The sequence below is a fragment of the Mesocricetus auratus genome, unplaced genomic scaffold (assembly GCF_017639785.1).
Source record: "Mesocricetus auratus isolate SY011 unplaced genomic scaffold, BCM_Maur_2.0 Super-Scaffold_4256, whole genome shotgun sequence".
Taxonomy (NCBI): Eukaryota; Metazoa; Chordata; class Mammalia; order Rodentia; family Cricetidae; genus Mesocricetus; species Mesocricetus auratus.
In genome coordinates this window covers 11,104,852-11,123,778 of record NW_024429182.1, presented here as the reverse complement: position 1 = coordinate 11,123,778, position 18,927 = coordinate 11,104,852, and the positions used below count along the sequence as shown (strand labels likewise).

General features: G+C 40.8%; 1 protein-coding gene across 7 annotated transcripts in view; it reads right to left on the bottom strand.

Annotated features, from left to right (window-relative positions):
• Sorcs1 (sortilin related VPS10 domain containing receptor 1) overlaps positions 1 to 18,927 on the bottom strand; it is a 520,023-nt gene that overhangs the window by 105,265 nt on the left and 395,831 nt on the right. For all 7 annotated transcript variants that reach the window (XM_040743123.1, XM_005063476.4, XM_005063473.4 and 4 more), the window contains exons 7-9: positions 18,376 to 18,494; positions 16,028 to 16,117; positions 9,070 to 9,249 (exon numbers count right to left, since the gene is read on the bottom strand). In XM_040743123.1, coding sequence (XP_040599057.1) covers positions 9,070 to 9,249; positions 16,028 to 16,117; positions 18,376 to 18,494 — 389 coding nt within the window. The remainder of the gene's footprint in view (positions 1 to 9,069; positions 9,250 to 16,027; positions 16,118 to 18,375; positions 18,495 to 18,927) is intronic.

Genomic DNA, 18,927 nt, shown 5'->3' with positions numbered 1-18,927 from the left:
AAAACAAGCCGCATTCTGGGCCATCAACAGCCAGAACAATGTCTGGTGCATTGTTGATTCTCCACAAATGTGGAAGGCATAAACTCCAGGAGCACTCTACTTCCTGACAACTCAGTGTTAATTACCAATGATATTTAGTTATTCGCTATAACAGCTCCTTAAGGGCTGCTTCCCAGGAAACCCCATATTAGCTTTACATATGTTCAAGAGGCTGTTACATACTTAAATATGACCATGCTACCAGTTCTTTAAGAACTAAATTGCACAAACCAGAATTTTCACAAAGTCCTGCTGGTCTTCCCTCTCAACCAGTTCTAGCCAGAAATGAGAAACAATTCAGTTCTCTATAGGCTTACAAAAATGAGAGGGGAATTTTAAAAAATATTACCTAATGCTGTCATTTCATGCTCTGCTTTCCCCCTGCTCTCTCTCCTTCTTTGACAAGAGTCACCGAGCAGGAGGCTATGTGTTTAGGAGCCAGTTCATTTGATTTGTAGAAGTGGTGACTTTATTGGCCCCTGACTGCTTGGCATTATCAAATGCCACTTGAGCAGAGAGCTGGGCTGTGTTATTCATCTCTGAAAGCATGGCCTTCAGGTTTATCTTGAGAAATAAAAACTTGGCAAAGAAGAGGGAATGTGTGTCAACAGGGCAAAAGCGGGAGAGAGTAGGCTTATTTTTCTCTTGTAACCAAGACACTTCATTTGTTTGAATGGCTGTTTTCTTTTTAATTGTTTTGCGTCTTTAGCCTGGCCTGCAAAGATGGTCAACTGTGTCATTCACTGCTCACTGTGAGCTTGATGAATGCATTTCTCGAGCTTTCACACTGAAACCTTTGCACGAGGCTCCATATTCCAACATTTGTAAAGTAAGTTTTCATAATATCTCACTTGGACTACTTACATTTCTTATCAAAGGTGCAGAGTAAGTGCACAAAGTACGGAACTGCGCGGAGGTCTAGGTGTGTACATTTATTTTAAGTGTGTGAGCTTGTGCACATGTGTACATGAGTGTGTTTGTGTGTGTGTGTGTGTGTGTGTGTGAGAGAGAGAGAGAGAGAGAGAGAGAGAGAGAGAGAGAGAGAGAGAGAGAGAGAGAGAGGGAACCCTATTGGGGATGACAGAGCATATTTGCATTCTCACATTCCCTTTCTCTGTATTCATCCTATATGCATATTTAAGATGGAGTGGAGTGGAGGCGTGGCAGGAGACACAGAAACAAATATCCAGGGGAAGTTGCAGCTTCATGCAGACACAGAATTACCAATAAATATTCGGTAATACATTTTTATACTGGGAGTGCATCTTCTTTTGGGAAAAGACCTGTTAAATTTCATGCCTATTGCCTTCAGCATAATAATCTCTGAGAATGTTGACTGTGCTGGAAGCTTCTTTCTTCTCCTTGCTTCTCATATGGGGGAATTTGATTCCAAAAGTCCCAAGAGTAATTCAAAACTATTTATTGCCATTTAACAGCTCAAGTCAAGACATCATTTTGATTGGAATTTAAATGTGAAGTGCTACAGCTCAAATCTCAAGCTGAACAGCATACTTATTATCTTCAAAGTGCTGTATTCCTTTCCTCTCCTTAGTTTCTGTACATGCTGGCCACCCCGGAATCTCACAGACAATATACCAATGCATTTCTCCCTGTTTGTTCCTCAGAGAAAGCTCAATACACCTCTTTCCTAAGTCAAAGTGTCGTCATCCTCCTGTCCCCAGCACTTCTGGGTTCCTCATTTTGTTTCTCATACACATGGTACCATGTCTCGGTTTCCACACTGTGGACTCACCTACGAGGTAATAACCTGCCCAAAAGTTTCTCTAGTAGCCTTTAAACTCTTTATTAGAAGTTAAAGTAACCTCTAACATCATGATCTTTAAAGAGAATATAAACTGATGATCATTCACTACAACTTCCTTAAAATTATTAATTGTGCAGTCCCTTTGAGGGAATCCTAGTTTTGTTTTATCAAAGTAGGTAGTAAGAGTTTTCTGCTAGGTGATACAATAACTCTAGAAGGCATAGGAAGAAGACTACCATGAATTGGGTCAAGACATATCTATAGACCCTGATCATGTCTCCAAAAAAATCAAATCAAACAAAGTCTATGGCAATTAATTTACTTAAATTTCTTGAGTCCTCTTGCAATGCTAGGCTTGAGAGGCCTTTCACAAACCTCAATAGATGAATCAACTTCATGTAGTCTGAAAATTAGAAATTGCCATCAATTTGTAGGTGAATAAATAAATGTTCAGCTGTGGTAAATCATCTGCCCAATGCCTTTCAGTCACAGGCCTGGACTGTCCATCAATCTGTTCAACCCCAGAACCCACATATTTAGTCACATGGTTGTCTTGGTTACACAAACTTTTGTGCCATTCTAGAGTATTATGAGATAAATATCACAGTGGTACATTATACTTGCAGGAACCTACACATAGTCACTGGTTGGTACGTTACTCTGTAGTGACTCAGGAAATTCCTGAACATGTGCTTTATTCCTTTAAGCATTGAAGATCTAATAACTTGAAGCACCTGTCCCTTCATCTGTCAAACGGTCTTTGAGATTTAAAATATGCTAGATACCGGGCAATCCTTCGATGATTTAAAGGAAGGATATCAGACATCTCCCTGTTTCATGTTTATTGTCTAGCAAGTTCTCTCCTGTGTCAGTTTTTCATGTCTTCCCAGTGGAGGTCAAATTGGGAGGGCTCTTGTGCTGGATGGAGTATTTTTCTTATTTCTTTGTCTGATGCTGGTGGCCAAGCCATTATACCTATCTGCTCTGACTTAAATTGCAAATCTTAAGTGTCAAATTTGAAGAAAGAAGATGAAAGAACCGTGGCAAGAAAGAGAACACTTTTGTGGTAATTTTTCTCTTGTGTTTGAAGGTGGGCTATTTTCATCCTCTAAATGCAATACCCTAGCCAGAAAAGATGTGTGTCTGAAGGAGTTAGGTATGCCACTATAACCAACCTACTCACTTGACCAAAAAAAAAAAAGTAGCAAGTCTAAATGGCTCTCCTTCTCCTCACTCCCACACTCCCACAACTGATGACTGACATAGGACTTTGTGCATCGTGTTTCAAGTATTCTACCATGGATTTACACCCCCAGCTAAATGTTATTTTCTTCTAATACCTCATCAAATAGTACTTTTCTAGAAAGACAGTAGTCTATTATAAATTCTGCAATACCTCTGACTTGGATGGGACAGGGTTTGTGTTCTCCGCCTCTGACCGTGGCTTTTAAGAGGCAGTGTTTCCTAAGAAACATCATCAACATCGTGATGTTTGAGCTTTCTGTTTTAAAGAAGCATTGCTTATCATGTACAGAAGACACGGCCTGCCTGCTGCCTATCTTTTATGGTGCATGGCATGCCTCACATTTTGTGTATTCCGCACTTTTCATCCAAGTAGTTACACTCCCATCCACAGCCTTTTGTACTAAGCTGCCCTAAGCCATCATTTTCCATTAAACCAAAGTGCTCTTCATCATCATTAATTAATTTTCCCTTCTCAAAGGAGGGGTGGCATTGCACAAAGCTGTCCAACTCCCTTCCATCACCCACACACAATTACACTAGAAATCACAGTTCCCAGGCACATCCATTATATCTCTTCTGCTCTGATCTCAATGAAACATGTTCTTTTGTGTTATTCAACCCACATGGTCACTGAAGCAGTCATGTTTTGTGGAGATATTGGAATTTTAGAACATTTGCTTCCATGATTTCCATACATCTGTGCTTCCTTTTAAAACGCAAAGTTGGCAGCTACATGCAATTATTGTCTGGATCTGTATGCAACTTTGGACTTGGTTCTAAAAATCTAGATGCAAGTCTGAAGCAATTGGCCTTTCCTCACTGCATTCTCCTTCCTGTCTGTTTTTTTCCACATCTAGGGAGACTAAGGCTCTTTCTCCTGACTTATCTTATCCTTCCATCTTTACCCTTTTGAACATTCACAATCAAACACAAGATAGTGACTTTTCAAGGGAGACATGGCATACGGTAGTAGAAAATCCACAAACCCTTAGATATGGGTCCTAAGTTTGCTCTGTAACCTATGAAAGTGTCTGTGCACTTAACAAGAAGAAAGTGACTGTAGTTATCCAAAAGTTAATTTATGGACCAAATCAAAGAATTATGTAAAGTTCTTTATATATTGCTTTGTTTATGATAACCCAAATATTAACCATTATCACCAAATTTTGTTCTAAAATCAATTTCTGTGATGTTTGGCTCATAGCCAAGTTCCTGGCTCACATTTCTTCACCTACTTGAACAGAGTGTGTAAATAGATGACTCACATTATGAGAAGATTCTGGCATTTCATTAACTAAGCCACAATACTCTGTCTAATACTTGGTTTCAGTCACTTTCCTATCTCATTATAGGCACACGTATAGTTGAAGAATTGAGAACCCAGAAATGTGTGTGAAAGAAATGATTGAATTTAATAGGAACTGAGTTTTTATTTTCCACAAAGTTCCCTGTGTGTATGTATACTTGAGATGCAGTCCCACCTATACACTTATTCTCTGTATGGTTTGCATTTGCCAGAATGGCTGCACGAGTACACACAAGCAGGATTGCAACTAACTGGTATTCAGAAGCAAACAAAGGAATGGCATTCTCCTCCGTCGCCCCAATGTGAGCAGACACACATTCCATGGATCCGATCTCTATCACATCCATCTTGTATGATGCTCATCTCTGTTACTTATTAATTCATTTATGGATTCTCCTGCTTTTCACTTATATCTAAGGGCTCATCATTCATTGCAGTTCTACGGGGAAATTCATGCTGGATGAATTTCAGCTTCCTGCTAGCCAGAACAATCAGATTTTAAGGGGACATTTGTGCCAGGCCTTGTGTCTGCCAATATTCTTTCTATCTAGGTAATCAGCAGATATGCCACTGCTGTTCTGCTCACATCAATTTCAATTCAAGTTGCTCTGAACTGTCAAGCTAATAAAGCAAAGACACTTCTCTCCCTGTCCCAGGTTGCAGAACACCTTTACGTAATGCAGTCACACCACTGCTCAAAGTGATGCTAATAAGAGCCAGCAGTTTCCCTACAGATAGTCAACAGCAAGAGACATGAAGGGCAAATGTAGGATTAACAAGGAATGCTTGTTATGTCCAGCAGTCATGCTGCTGCTGCTGCTTCTCATCCCATACCTGATGCAGTGTTTGAATTCACAGAGTCATTCGTAGAAAGAAAGAAAGAAAGAAAGAAAGAAAGAAAGAAAGAAAGAAAGAAAGAAAGAAAGAGAAAGAAATGAAGTTTGCAAGCAAATCATTACAAAGTCATTCCTGCCCAGTTTATTCACCTGTTCCATTATCAAGAGACCAATATTGGAACATGGTCTTCATTTCCAACAGAAAATAAAATTAATCTAGAGCACCCATTTTTTAACTGGTTTGGGAAGAACCCATTTGAATTGAAGAGGGAAGGTGTAAACAGGAAGAAGAAAAATAACTGAAAGTATGTTTTGTTTTGTTTTTTAGGGTTCTAGAGGTTTGCATAAATCAAAGAGTGACTAAGACTAGGAGACTAGCATCTTACTAAAACTCACTGTTTACTTACTGCTCTGGCCAAACGTGGCTAAAAGGACCCTGCATGACACCCTGGGGTGACTCAGCTCATCTTCCTGGAGTAGTGGGTAGGCATTCTTCAGTTTTTGTTTTGTTTCGTTTTGTTTTCTTTATTCTTTCCTCTCTTTTATTTTTTAATTTTTAAATCAATTAATTTATTTCACATCCCAGCCTCTCTCCCCAACCCCCTGTGCTCCCACCATAATCCACTCCCCCTCCATTTCTGTTTAGGAAGAGGCAGGTCTCCCATGAATATCAACAAAAATTGGCATATCAAGTTGCAATAAGACTAAGCACCTTCCCATGTATTAAGGCTGGACTGGGAGGCAAAGCACAGAACTAGGCTCAAGAAACTGAACTGGATCATTAAGGTGGCACAGCCATTGTGACTTCACGTGGGCTATACCATCACAGACGCTTCTATTTTGTTGCTGGTTCAAGGCAAGCTAATGCAGGCCAGTTCAACAAAATACACTAAAAGTTTAAATGTTCATAGGACATTTCCAAATGAGGAAAGGAGTGCTGAAATTTATACTATTTGTAAGACAAGTGCCCAGTGTTAGGACTGTCAGATGTTACTGCTAACTGCAATATGGAAAGAAGCAGAAAGCCCCAGGGATGGAAATGTGCTGGACATTTAAAAACATGAGTATGCTTTAAGAGCATCAGGATAGAATGCCAAGTGGAAGGTACTTAGGCACACTGCGATTTATAATAATAATTATTGTCTATTTTCTTTTTTTTCTATAGCCATTTTTTTATTCTTTTTTTTAAATTTAGATAAGAAACAAGGTTGCTTCACAAGTCAGTTCCAGGCCCCTCTCCCTTTCCCTCCCCTCCTCCCGTGCCCTCCCCCCATCCCCCCCCCCCCGTTATCCCCTCATTCCCCCAGGGAGGGTGAGGCCCTCCATGAGGATGTCCATAGTCTGTCATTTCATATAGGGCAGGGCCTAGACCCTTCCCCAAGAGTTCAGGGTGAGAGTGCACCTCACATTGTTCTATGGGAGTCCAAAGTCCGTGTGTATACTTGGGATGGGTACTGATCTGCTGTCCAAGGCTCAATAGATTACCTAGGCCTCCTCACTGACACCCAGATTCAGGGGGTCTGGATCAGTCCCATGCTGGATTCCCAGGCTGATGCCTGGGATTCAAGAGTTAACCTTTGTCTGGTTAGCTGTTTCTGGGGGGTTAAACCAGCCCAGTCTTAATCCCTTTGATCATCAGTCCTCCCTCTCTGTTACTGGCTTTCTTGAGTTCAGCTCAGTACTTAACCAGCCACTAAATGTAGTTTCTGTTTCCCAGACTCTCTGGCCATAGGATTGTAGGCTGGCACTCCCCAGATCTATGTCTAAAATCCATATATGAGAGAGTACATGCCATGTTTCTCTTTTTGTGACTGGGTTACCTCACTCAGGATGGTTTCTTCTAGTGTCATCCTATTTCAGGCATTACGGTAGTAGTGAACAAGGACTGACTTCACCCTCAGAGCAATTTACAGGGTACTAGGTTCATCTCTATGTTCTCAACAAGGCAAGTGTGGCTCAGAAGTATACGCTTATCTTTGCATACAATTAAACAGAAATAGCAGTACAACTAGAATTCAAACTCAGACAGACTGGATTTTGAAAATGTCATAATATAAATCAAACTTTATCTAGAAGATTTTTGACACTAAAATCTTAAAACTATGTAAATGTTTTCCGGAATAAATATTCAATTGGAGGTTGAGATATTAGACACTATATCTAGCTGAAATTAGATGAAAACTGGGATAAAAAGGTTTAGAGTATGCTTTCTTAAATATATATTGCATATATATACATATATATATATATATATATCTTATACTAGTCTGTCAAATTCTGAATTAAGCATGCAATTCATCTTATTTTTTATTTGAGGCACAGGCCAGTCAGTGAACCTAGTTTTATTCACACAAAAAGAAGTTTAGCTACTAAACCTCTAAACTAAAAGGAAAAGGAAACAGAATACATAAAAGATTGTATATTTGGGCTTGAGTTTCTTAAATGAAGTTGGCTTATTTTGTCACTGGACATAACACTGATGCTTCTCGTGAATCCCTGATCTCAAGAAAATGGCAATTTCTTTTTGACTGCATATGTCTGAATCCATTCAGACTTATTCTCTAGATAGAGTATAGGCCTGCTACTACATTTCTCTAACCATGAATATGTCATTAAATAACTAATTCTAACTCATTCTGAATTCATCATCATCCATCTAGACTGACCAAAAGATGCAATTCATCTGCAAGGAGTAGCTTGTTTTATATCTACTGTGCCTTTAAAGACAATTGAACCCTGAAGAAGACAAACTCTCCTTACTCCTTCTGCAGCCATCAGTTTCTAGTAGATACACAGTGAACAGTGAGAGTCTGCAAGCCTCCTCCCTTATCCATGCTCAGATTTTCAATGGCTTGATATTGTGTATGTCCTACCCATGCATTCAAGAGCCACTGTGAGTTCCTGTGTACAGCTGTCCTGCCCTGTCCAGAAAACACTGTTTGCCTATAATTGTCCAGTGCCTCTGGAACTTTTAATCCTCCTGATCCCTCTTCAGTGACAATCACTGAGCTTTGGGAGGAAGTGATATGAAAATAATAAGTCTGTTTTCTAAAGAAACTGAGTAATATACTATATACTATATAAAAAATATTAAGCCTGTGACTAATCTCTTACATTTCTATAAAGTAGACATCTTTGTATCCACAGTAATACCACTGCAGTTCATAACAAAGATAGATCATTAAACCTTTGGTACTGTTTTTCATTATTGATCCAACTTAGATGATTTTACTTGGAATATTGGTTATTAGAAAAGCAAAGAGTCACAGTGCCCCAAGGGAAGTTGGGTCCGCTCTGGCTTGCCGTGCTTTTCTGTTAATTTAATTTACCAGAATTTGGTTTTAAAAAGAAAAACATATTATGAAAATTATCTCATGCACTGGCCACTGAGAGGTGGGACACTAGCCAGCTGTGGTTATCAAGTTGTGAAGTTCTTCAAGGCTAATAGGATGCATTCTCATAGCATACAAAGATGTCCCATCCATGTCACCTCAAAGTCAGGTAAGAGAGTGCTGCCCACTGATTCATTATACAAAATCCTGTCAGCCATTCAAACTGTGTTGAAATATCATATCATATATCAAATATCCCATCATATGTAGATCGATATTATACAAGTCTTTAATTGTGTGATTTCCTCCCCAGGCACTTTCAAAGTTCCCTGAAACTGCTGTTATCCAACAGAATCAACTTTTTAACCCTCTTTTAAAAAAATCCTATGGGTTAAAAACTAAACAAGAATGTTTTGTATGTCTTTCATTCTCTCGGGTAGAGTGAGACTGTCCGTAGACCAGCATTAGAATTATCAAGTGACCCATATTTCACCAGTTAGTCTGTGTGCTCCTATCCTCCAGAACCACATATGCTTGGTGACATACCTCATAGAGGTCAATCATGACATTGCCTTCAGGGCCCCTGCTACTCTGGACATTCTCCAAGGCCAGGGTGAAGTAGACACCACGGGTGTCTGAGATGTAGAGGTTGTACGTGTCATTTTGGTTCCATTCTTGAACTGCTGCAAACACTTGGTTCTCATCTGTGCTGATGACATGCATGTCCTGAAGGAAAACACAAGGAAGTGAAGAGGGAAAAGGGTTTTATACATTAGCCTGACATGCATTCAAAGAAAGTGGGCAATGGTGGAATGCAGAGGGAGGGATAGCAAAAGCTTCCTTTCACATAGATGAACGTGACAGTTAAGTGTTAATCGTGCATTTTCTTGGTCATCTTGGGGTGAAGCAGTGCAGCCATGACAAAAGGAGGCAGAAGGAGGTATAGCAGTCTAATTGCAATTTGGTTGCTTCATTAGAAAATTTTTTATTTTTTTATTTAAATTATAAACAAGATTACTTCACATGTCAATCCCAACTCCCTCTCTCTCCTCTCCTCCCCCGCAACCCACCATCCTCCCAACCCCCCACCCAATCCTCATTCCACTCTCCAGGGAGGGTAAGGCCCTTCATGGGGGATCTCCAAAGTCTGTCATATCATCTGAGACAGGGCTAGGCCCTCCTCCATGTGTCTAGGCTGAGAGAGCATCCTTCCATGTGGAACAGGCTCCCAAAGTCCGTCCAGATGCCAGGGATAAATACTGATCTAGTACCCAAGGTCCCATAGATTACCGAGGCCTCCTCACTGACACCCAGGTTCAAGGGGTCTGGATCAGTCCCATGCTGGCCTCTCAGCCATCAGTCTGGGATCTGTGAGATCCCCCTTGTTCTGGTCAGTTGTTTCTATGGGTTTCACCTTCCCAGTCTTGACTCCTTTGCTCATCACTCCTCCCCCTATGCAACTTGTTTCCAGGAGTTCAGTTCAGTGTTTAGCTGTGGGTGTCTGCCTGTGCTTCTATCAGTCACTGCATAAAGGCTCTAGGATGGCATCTGTTCCACTATATTCATAGTAGCATTATTTGTAATAGCCAGAACCTGGAAGCAACCTAGATGCCCCTCAACTGAAGAGTGAGTAGAGAAAATGTGGTACATTTACACAATGGAGTACTATTTAGCAGAAAAAAACTATGGAATCTTGAAATTTCAGGCAAATGCACTAGAAGAAACCATCCTGTATGAGGTAACCTAGTCACAAAAGGGAAAACATGGTATGTACTCACTCATATATGGATTTTAGCCATGAAGCAGGGGAGTGCCAGCCTACAATCCCACTGCCAGAGAGTCTGGGAAACAGGGAGGACCCTAAGAAAGATAAGCATGGTACCCCAGGGAAGGGGAATGGGACAGGATCTCTTGAGTGGACTGGGAGCATGGCGGGAGGGGAGGGAGAGCTAGGAAAAAGTGAGAGGGAGAAGAGAAGGGGAGAGGAGGATATGGGGAAGCAGGAAGGTTGAGTCAGGGGGAAGAATAGAGAGGAGCAGGATGAGAGATACCATAATAGAGGAAGTCATTATAGGTTTGAGGAGAGATCTGGCCCTAGTGAGATTTCCAAAGATCTACAAGGATGACACCAACTGGCAAACTAAGCAATAGTGGAGAGGCTGCCTTAAATACCCTTCCTTGATAATGAGATTGATGACTACCTTGTATGCCATCCTAGAGCCTTTATTAGACAATTTAAAGTCAGAGTTCTTAAATACATATGGATTTGAAGAGCCTATCATTTTATGAATTGTCAAGTTCAAGCAGGTCTAGCTCAGAAGACTTACACAAGGCAAACATAATGACAATCTGCAGTAAGATAAAGAAGCCAGACAAGCCCTGGATTGCCCTGTGGTCAGCACTGGTACTGGCGACAAACTCCTTAGACAAACAGAACCTCAGACCCTACTCACTGAATTACAATATGTTTTACTGAGGTCCCTCCATAAGTAATATTTATATTTAAGGTTGACAACCACTACCAAGTCTCAGCAACACCCTGAAATTCCCAGGAAAACAAGTGTCCACCAGAAAAATCCCAAAGCATTGATGTTTGCAGGAGTAATTTATTTGAGGACTTGGCTACTAATCCAATATTTTCCTCTGCTAAGTTCTCTAAGAAAACTACAAGAGATGAAGGAGTCATCACAAGGGGTGATGCTCCCAAACTCCAAGGTTACCAAACGTAGAAATAAAGTGAATGAAATATGGAGGCCTCGTCCTCTGACAAGAATTCCAATCCCCATTCAAGATTCTTTCCACTGACTACCACTATTCTAAACTGGTTGTCACCAGCCAAGACTTAGTGTTTCCTTTAGGGAAGACTGTTGGGCTGCTTTTTAATCCTGTGGCCAAATGAGTCTACACAAAATAAATGCCAAAAAACTCAGGGTAAAGTAGTTAAGAAATAAGGCGGCCCAAAAATAAACAGAGATACTCATAAACACAAAGTAAAAGCATAAGATAGAAATGCCCTTGGCTTTTGTGCAATGTAAAACTCAAATCCACCCAAACAAACACTTAAGATCCGATGATCTTCCCTGGTAATGCTCCCAACCCAAGCAGTTCACTGTAGCTTGAGTCATAGCTCTATCCCCAAGTTCTCATAGTTCAGTCTGGGTATGTGACATAGTCATCTGAAGAGAACTTCAAGTTCAGGAATTCTGTCTGTGACCTTGAGATAATAAGAACATGTCTTTCACAGGGCAGTGGAGATAAAACTAGCAAGTCTTAAATATCATAATAGTATTTACCACTTAAGGTTTGTTTCACACATGGCGAGTGTTTCACTTAAGGGAGTCTGTCTATCCCTTATGTTGATTATAAAAGATCAGTTTGGCACCTCTGCTTTTTAAATATTTGAATATTCACTCAACAGTATACTCAAGAAAAGGTTCATCCAAATGTTCTCTGTCTGATGGAGGAAATTATCCTAAAATTCACTAGTTTATCCATGTGGACAAACCTCCCATGGGTCCTAACTCAGGATAGAAACCAACATCTTTAAAATTGTTGAACACCTACCTCCTGTTTATGTTTCCTTCCCTCAAGTATGTTATAATCCTGGATTTCTGTTGTTTCAAATGAAAGCCGAGCCTAGCACAGTCAATTCCTACTCATGGGCTTCAGTGTGAATTTCTGCAACAGTGAACTTTTGATGGATGCACAAAACAGATTTGAGAACATAATCCTGGGAGACTATCATCATAATTCTACAGCATCATACTTCATAATCCATTATGTAGATTTGGTCCTTGTAGATAATAGCTAATGTTAATTGTCAGCTTAACAAGAATTACCCTGGAGACAAGGCTCTGGGAATACCTTAATTCTCTAGGTTCAGTGAAACGACATGGGAAGGCCCACCCAGAATGGGACTATCACTAAGGGCTCTGTCCTGGATTGAATACAGATAGGCAAGGTGGCTGAGCCCAGACATTCCTCTCCCTCTGCTTCCTTTAAGCAGATGCAACAAGATCAGCTGCCTCAAGCCCCTGCTGCAAGGATCCTAAGCCTGAGTACCCTTGAACCGTGAGCCAAGAAGATAAAGGCCTTACTCCCTTCAGTTGCTTTTGTCAGCATATGCTTTCACAGAAACAGGACAAGTAACTGATGCTGTATTGAAAATACAGTTCATTTAAAAGTCTTGAGCAGGGTCGCTTAGAGAACTTGTCATATAATGCTAGCAAGGTACAATGACCATGTCTAAAAGTTGCTAACCAACCACTTCTTACCTTTGTGTAATTTCACTAAAGAGACTTTAAATGATGATGCTGGTCATAAAGATCTGATATATTTGTAATTTATTTCACCTTTCATCAACCTCTTATTAAGAAAACGTGTTCTTACTGTTTCACTGATTCCCATGATTTCAGACCAATTGAGGCTCTCTTTTGGAGTCCTACTGGAAGACCTTGCAATGTCTGCTCTGTAGGATGCTAGCATTATTGGATTTTAATATAATTTTCAATGGGGGTGGAAGCATCTTTGTTAGAACCTTTAGCTCTTATTAGTGGTGGTGATTTATTCATGTGGGTCCGTTTGTTTGATCATAAAATAAAATCATGTTATACAGTCAGCTCTATAACCAAGATAGCCTTGTAATAACTGTGTCACCTAAGCTGGCCTCAAACTGTTTTTCTTTTTTAGGTGTGTTTTCATTTTACTTATGTGTTGAGTATGTAAATTTTTATTATTATATACCATACACACAGGTGGGTACCATTGGAGGCCAGAAAAGGGTTCAGATACCATGGCATTGGGGTTAGAGATGTTCATAAGGTAACTGATACAGGTGCTGGGATCCCAGCTCAGATCCTCTGGAAGAGCAGCACAAACTCTAAACTACTAAGCCATCTCTCCAGCTCCTGAACTCAAGCTACTGATATTCCTACTTCTAGCTCCTAGAGGCTACAGTTATTATTGGTTGCTTCTACCATGCATGGTGAGAAACTATTGGCTTAATGCTGAATTAAAGGGTTTGTCACTCATACAGCATTCGTGGACCCTTGAATGTGACCTCCTATTAGTCTCTAAGGGAGGCGCATGGATTGAATTTTACTTTCTTTTTAAACTTATTTGGCTACAGAACCAAGTTTTTCCAATATATCACTAAGGACATTTTATTCTGAGTGACAAATTGGGAAAAATATTGTTTTGAATCTAAGCTCTTTATTTTTTTAAAAAATGAGTAAAAGAAAAAGTAATAAACCCCAGATAGCTGAGGTTTCTAAGCAAGTCAGTGACGGATCCAGGTCTGAAGTCAGGTCTCCTGTTACAAACTGAGCATTCTTTGTATCCCCCTGCATACTGGTGCCCATCTATCTTCTAGTATGAAGACAACCAGATCCATACTAATAATAATATTACCTTGCTTTTATAGAGCATCTGTCCTCCAAAACACTTGAGGCATTTTTCTATGTATTGCCTCATCTATCTCACTGGAGTTGCTAAGAATAGGATCCGACTAAGTTAGGGGAAGGAAGAACTGTCACTATGTCTCCCTGTCTAAGGGGCCATGTGCTCTTAAAATGGCAACATTTCACTAACACTCTTTGTTGCTTTTTCTTCACCATTATTGTTTACACGCAGCCCAAGGCAGCATTCTGGCCTTTGAACATCTGATACAATGTCAGTAGTTGACTAAAGATATTTGAGCAGGAGAGAGGTGATGAGTCTCCATTCCCTGGGTCAGCAAGAAGCTCTGCAGACCCACAAGTGCGGCTGTGGTTCTGACAGAAGGCCATGGAATACAGCACCGAGCAGAACACTCCACCCACGCCGGGGCTTCTCTTTGAAGCTATAATGGGATTATAACGAAGCTTCTCTTTGCTTTACATAATAAACACCCACCTGGACCAAATAATCCATTATTTGCTACACTAGCTTCCATTTTTGAGGCAGCAAACCAAATTAACTGCTGCATGCTACCCTGAGAACTCAAATGGCGCTAAGTCATAGAACAGGATCATCTGCTTGGCAGGTGCGGGGACAGGGCAAATGGCCAGTTCAGCTCCAAAGGAAGCTTTGCCTTCTAGATTGTCTAAAAGCCCCTAGGGACAGCTGCCAATGGTGATCTTTGTGATGACTATGAACAAGCAATGTAAAATACCTGTCCCCAAGTCTCCAGCAGCCTAGCCACAGAGCCTCTCTGAGTTTAAACTATGGTTTCTAGGGTCCCTAGACCAGGGAGGGCTTTCGCCTTCCTCCACGTTTTGGTAGCACAGCAAATTGGGTGGGGCAGAGAGCATGCTGGGTTTTAACAGTGGGAGTCATTCACTTACTTGCCAGGGGATAAAAATCGTAAAATATAGCTAGCATGGATGTCAGAAAATCTGGGTTCTAACCTTGCCTATGTGGCAAATAGAATTTGGATGAGATCACTCTGCTAAGAATGTGCTGCCTGAAGAGCGACCACGTGATGGGTGATTAGAATCTGCAGTCCCCTGATTCAGGCTCAGTTCTGCAAGCCTCTTGAACCAGGGCCACTCACTGCATTGACTGGTTCTTAAACATAAAAGTCTTCCAAGTTGTCTTCTTCAAATTTTGATGAATGAATCACACACAATTCATTTCAGTACTCAGTCGGGGAAGGGTACCCTCCCCCCAATTTATATCTCCCTCTGGATCCTTCCTAGGAAACTATCATGGACAATTTTAACAATTCTCAGCTTTCCTCTCACACTTGAGCTTCACTGAAAGATGAGACTCAGCTCAAAATAAATTCCATTATATTCTTTGTTCAGCATAAAATTTTCAGAGTTGAGTTATAATTCTATTTATTTCAGTGCAATCACTTTCTTTCCCCGCCCCCCCAAGACACATACATCTCATTTGCTCTAAAATTAAGCCACAATCTACTAAATTTTGGTCACTTCCATACAGAAACAGTGAGACTGTTCACAGGCATTTTTTTTTTTGAAAGGCCACATCCTCTGTGTTCCACTAGGTGGCACTCCGTATTAACACAGTTTTTCAGTTTGTGTGAGGACGCTAGGGATGAGGGTCTCTCGCTTCTATTCTCCAGTCTTTTCAAAAGGGAATGGATAGTGAAGGCAGAACTCTCAGCTGTGCCTCAGGTCTCTGAAGATAAGCAGTTTCCCAGCTCCCACTAAGAACAACTGCCATGCTATAACATAAACTTCACATTTTTTTTCTGTATTCACTTAAAAACAAACATACTGCTCAGGAAGATTTAATATTGAAAGGCAAAAATAAGGGTGTTATTAATTTATTCAGATGTCTGTACAGGAGGAGGAAAAAAATCAGAGGGAAAGAGAACAGGAAAAGGACCCATGGAGAAAGGGAGACAAAATTACCAAAGAGAAAACGGAAGTCTAGCTGCAAGAGTGGCGGTTGATGAAGTAGGGCCTCATTTGTGGAGGCTGGCAGGGGCCTTGAGAGTATGGCGAAGGCAGAGAGTAGCTGAGAGGAGCAGAGGAGACTGCGACTCAGTGTGCCTTACCTTGGGCAACGCGTACTTCGGGAGCTTCATTTGCGCAAACGTGTTTCTGCGGTAGGACACGTAGTAATGTGGTCTTCCCCCGGATGTCAGCTGGATCACAGAAACAAGGTGGTGAGAGGAAACACTTGGGGTCACTTGGGCTGCCTGAGTGAAGTTGGTATCCGCCACAAAGCACCAAAGATGTCTGCTAAGGACAACTACCAATGGCTGGGATTTACCAGAAAAGCAGCTGACTCACTGCGAAGGTGTGCTCAGAAACCCAACAATAGCATGTGACAGACAAAAATGTGACCTGCAAATTTGCACTGTGGGCCTGGAGAGATGACTCAATGGTAAGGGCACTTGTTGCTCTTCCAGAGGACTGGGGTTCGATTCCCAGTACCCACAGTGCAGCTCCCAACCATCTACAACTCCAGTTCCAAGGGATCTATCTGGTTTCCTCTTCTGGCCTCAGCCAGGCATGTAGTGCACAGAGACGAAAGCAGGAAAAGAAAAACACTGACACACAAAAGTAAATGTGTGTGTTTAAATCTATCTAGATAATGCTCATGATATACATATATATATGTGTACATACACACACACACACACATATATATTATATATGTTCTTCCCAAGACTAGAAGCCTCAGGAAATATTAGCTCACTGTCCTTCAGCAGTCTAGCTTATGAGCCCTAAGTCCATTCTCTACAAATGACCATGGTGGACTTGAAGGAAATAGCCCAGGTTCAACAGTGGAGAGAAACCTTCTCCTCACTACAAAGGGCAACCGTTTGATTCCATTGCACTGATACCTAAGAGTATGTCGAAGCATGTTAGCAGAAAGCCACTTCGGGGTTGAGTTCAAATTAATTCTAAGTCTCCATCTTTTGGAAGAAAACTATGGCAACTGGCACTGTTTTGTCCAAAGCAGGTCAATGGACCCTGAAGGGCTTGCAGGAAGAAAGGGTGTTGTTTCCATCCAAACTTGAGTGCTACCCTGATCAGAGTAGAAGGCACCTCTGACAATGTGTTTCTCTTGATAGCAAATTGTGACTTATGTAGGTATCTGCTGTTTGAATCTCACTGGAGTTTGCATACATGGAATGTCAACATAGCTTGTGAAGTGATAATCAGACCCAGGGGAGTGTCTTAAAAAAGACATTCTTCACAGTTGTGTGTGGAAGTGATGGGTTACAGGAGGCATTTCATATAATTCTAAATATAAACTGTGAGTTTGATTTGTATGTCAGATACGTGCATTATAAACTGTTGCCAGAAACCAGAGAAAGATTCCTGACAGCATTAACGGTAAATAAATGAATGGGACAGGACTACCACAAGCAATTATTTGGGTGTCACGTGAAATTATCTGAGTGTCCAATACATACTTCTCAAAGAAAAATGAACTGGAATATGTGTATCATCACTTGTGAAACATTTCAAAATGACTCAGGCTGATGTTGGACAGTCTTCTTTTAATGAACAGGATTAGATACCATAATTTATTCTTCAAATAAATGCTTGTTTAGAATTTATCTCAGCTGTAGTATATGTGTATGTCATTATATATTATAGGAAAACATTTATACTATATGATGTATACACTTAGTTAGCTATGATGCATACATTTATATGCATATTTAGGCATTATACCTTTTCCATTCTTGCCCTGGAAAGAGAGAACATTATTTTCAGATAAATTGACTAAATAGCACTAAACTTTTTCTTATGAGCTAAAGAGGCAGCATGTGGTTACTGCCTGTCTCTTGCCACTACTTAAGAATCTCAACTTCTCAAATGCTTTCCCATTCTTAGGAAAAGAAATGATCTATTCCACATTTCCCTGGGAACCACGGTGGTTCCTGACCATACCAGGGGATCATTCTTTGTTGGCTCTTTCCATTTCCACCTCTATCCATCCTCAGTTTCCCTTTCACACTCTCTTATTTTAAAGTGATACTGAGGAGGGTCCTTGACGGGATGAGCATTTCCCTGATAAGAAGAAATGGATATAGCTTCCCAATTCACTTAATGACCAGGGTTTAATTGGGGAAACATATAAATGGAAATGTGCATCCCTCCGGGGTCAATACAGCACTTTGTAGATAGGTTGATATATTCCTACAGACAGTAAGCTAAAGAATAAACAGTCAGTGAGCCTCCCCCTCCCTCCCACCTTCCTCTCCTCTCTTTCCTTCTCCCCTCCTTCCCTCTTCCACTTTCTCCCCCTCTTTGTCCTTCTTGTCCTCCCTTTCCAATCCATTTCTTCTTTCCCTTTGAGGGTGTGCAGGCAGGCAGAAAGGGCTATAACAAGACAGAGACTAGAAATGCCTTCAGCAAATGAACAGACATAGGGTTTTCTTACCTGAACAAACACATAATCATCCTGAACAATCAAAGAGTCAGGGTCAATGTAGCCTGGGAAAGGCTTATTCCTGTTGGCATCTGTGCAGTTTTGCATCCTGCAAGTTAGGTATTGTGAGTCTGGAAAGGAAGAAGATAGGAGCTTCAGAGTCAACATACACTTCCCTTGGACTCTGGAAGTATTTGAGCAAGCCTCACAGTCTTTCCAAGTGCTCACTCAGTATCACACTCCCATTCAAATTGCCACTGCTATTTTATTATGTTGCTACCAGAACCACGCTGTCCTGGTATGTCCACTAAGTCTTGTAATCCTACATGCAAAATTCTCCTTTAGCTTTTCTCTTCTACACCTCAAAGAAAAGATTTTCAAAATCCGACAATAAGACTTGTGATTTTATAACCATAGTTTCATCTTTATTAGACTTCACCATCATGCTTTGATCTTTGGCTGAAAGGCAGGGAAACACTTGCACGGAGCATTTTCAAATCTTCAGTGGAAACTCCACTGAAATGAATACTGTGATCATTAGTAAGATGGAGGTGCTTCCTTGTG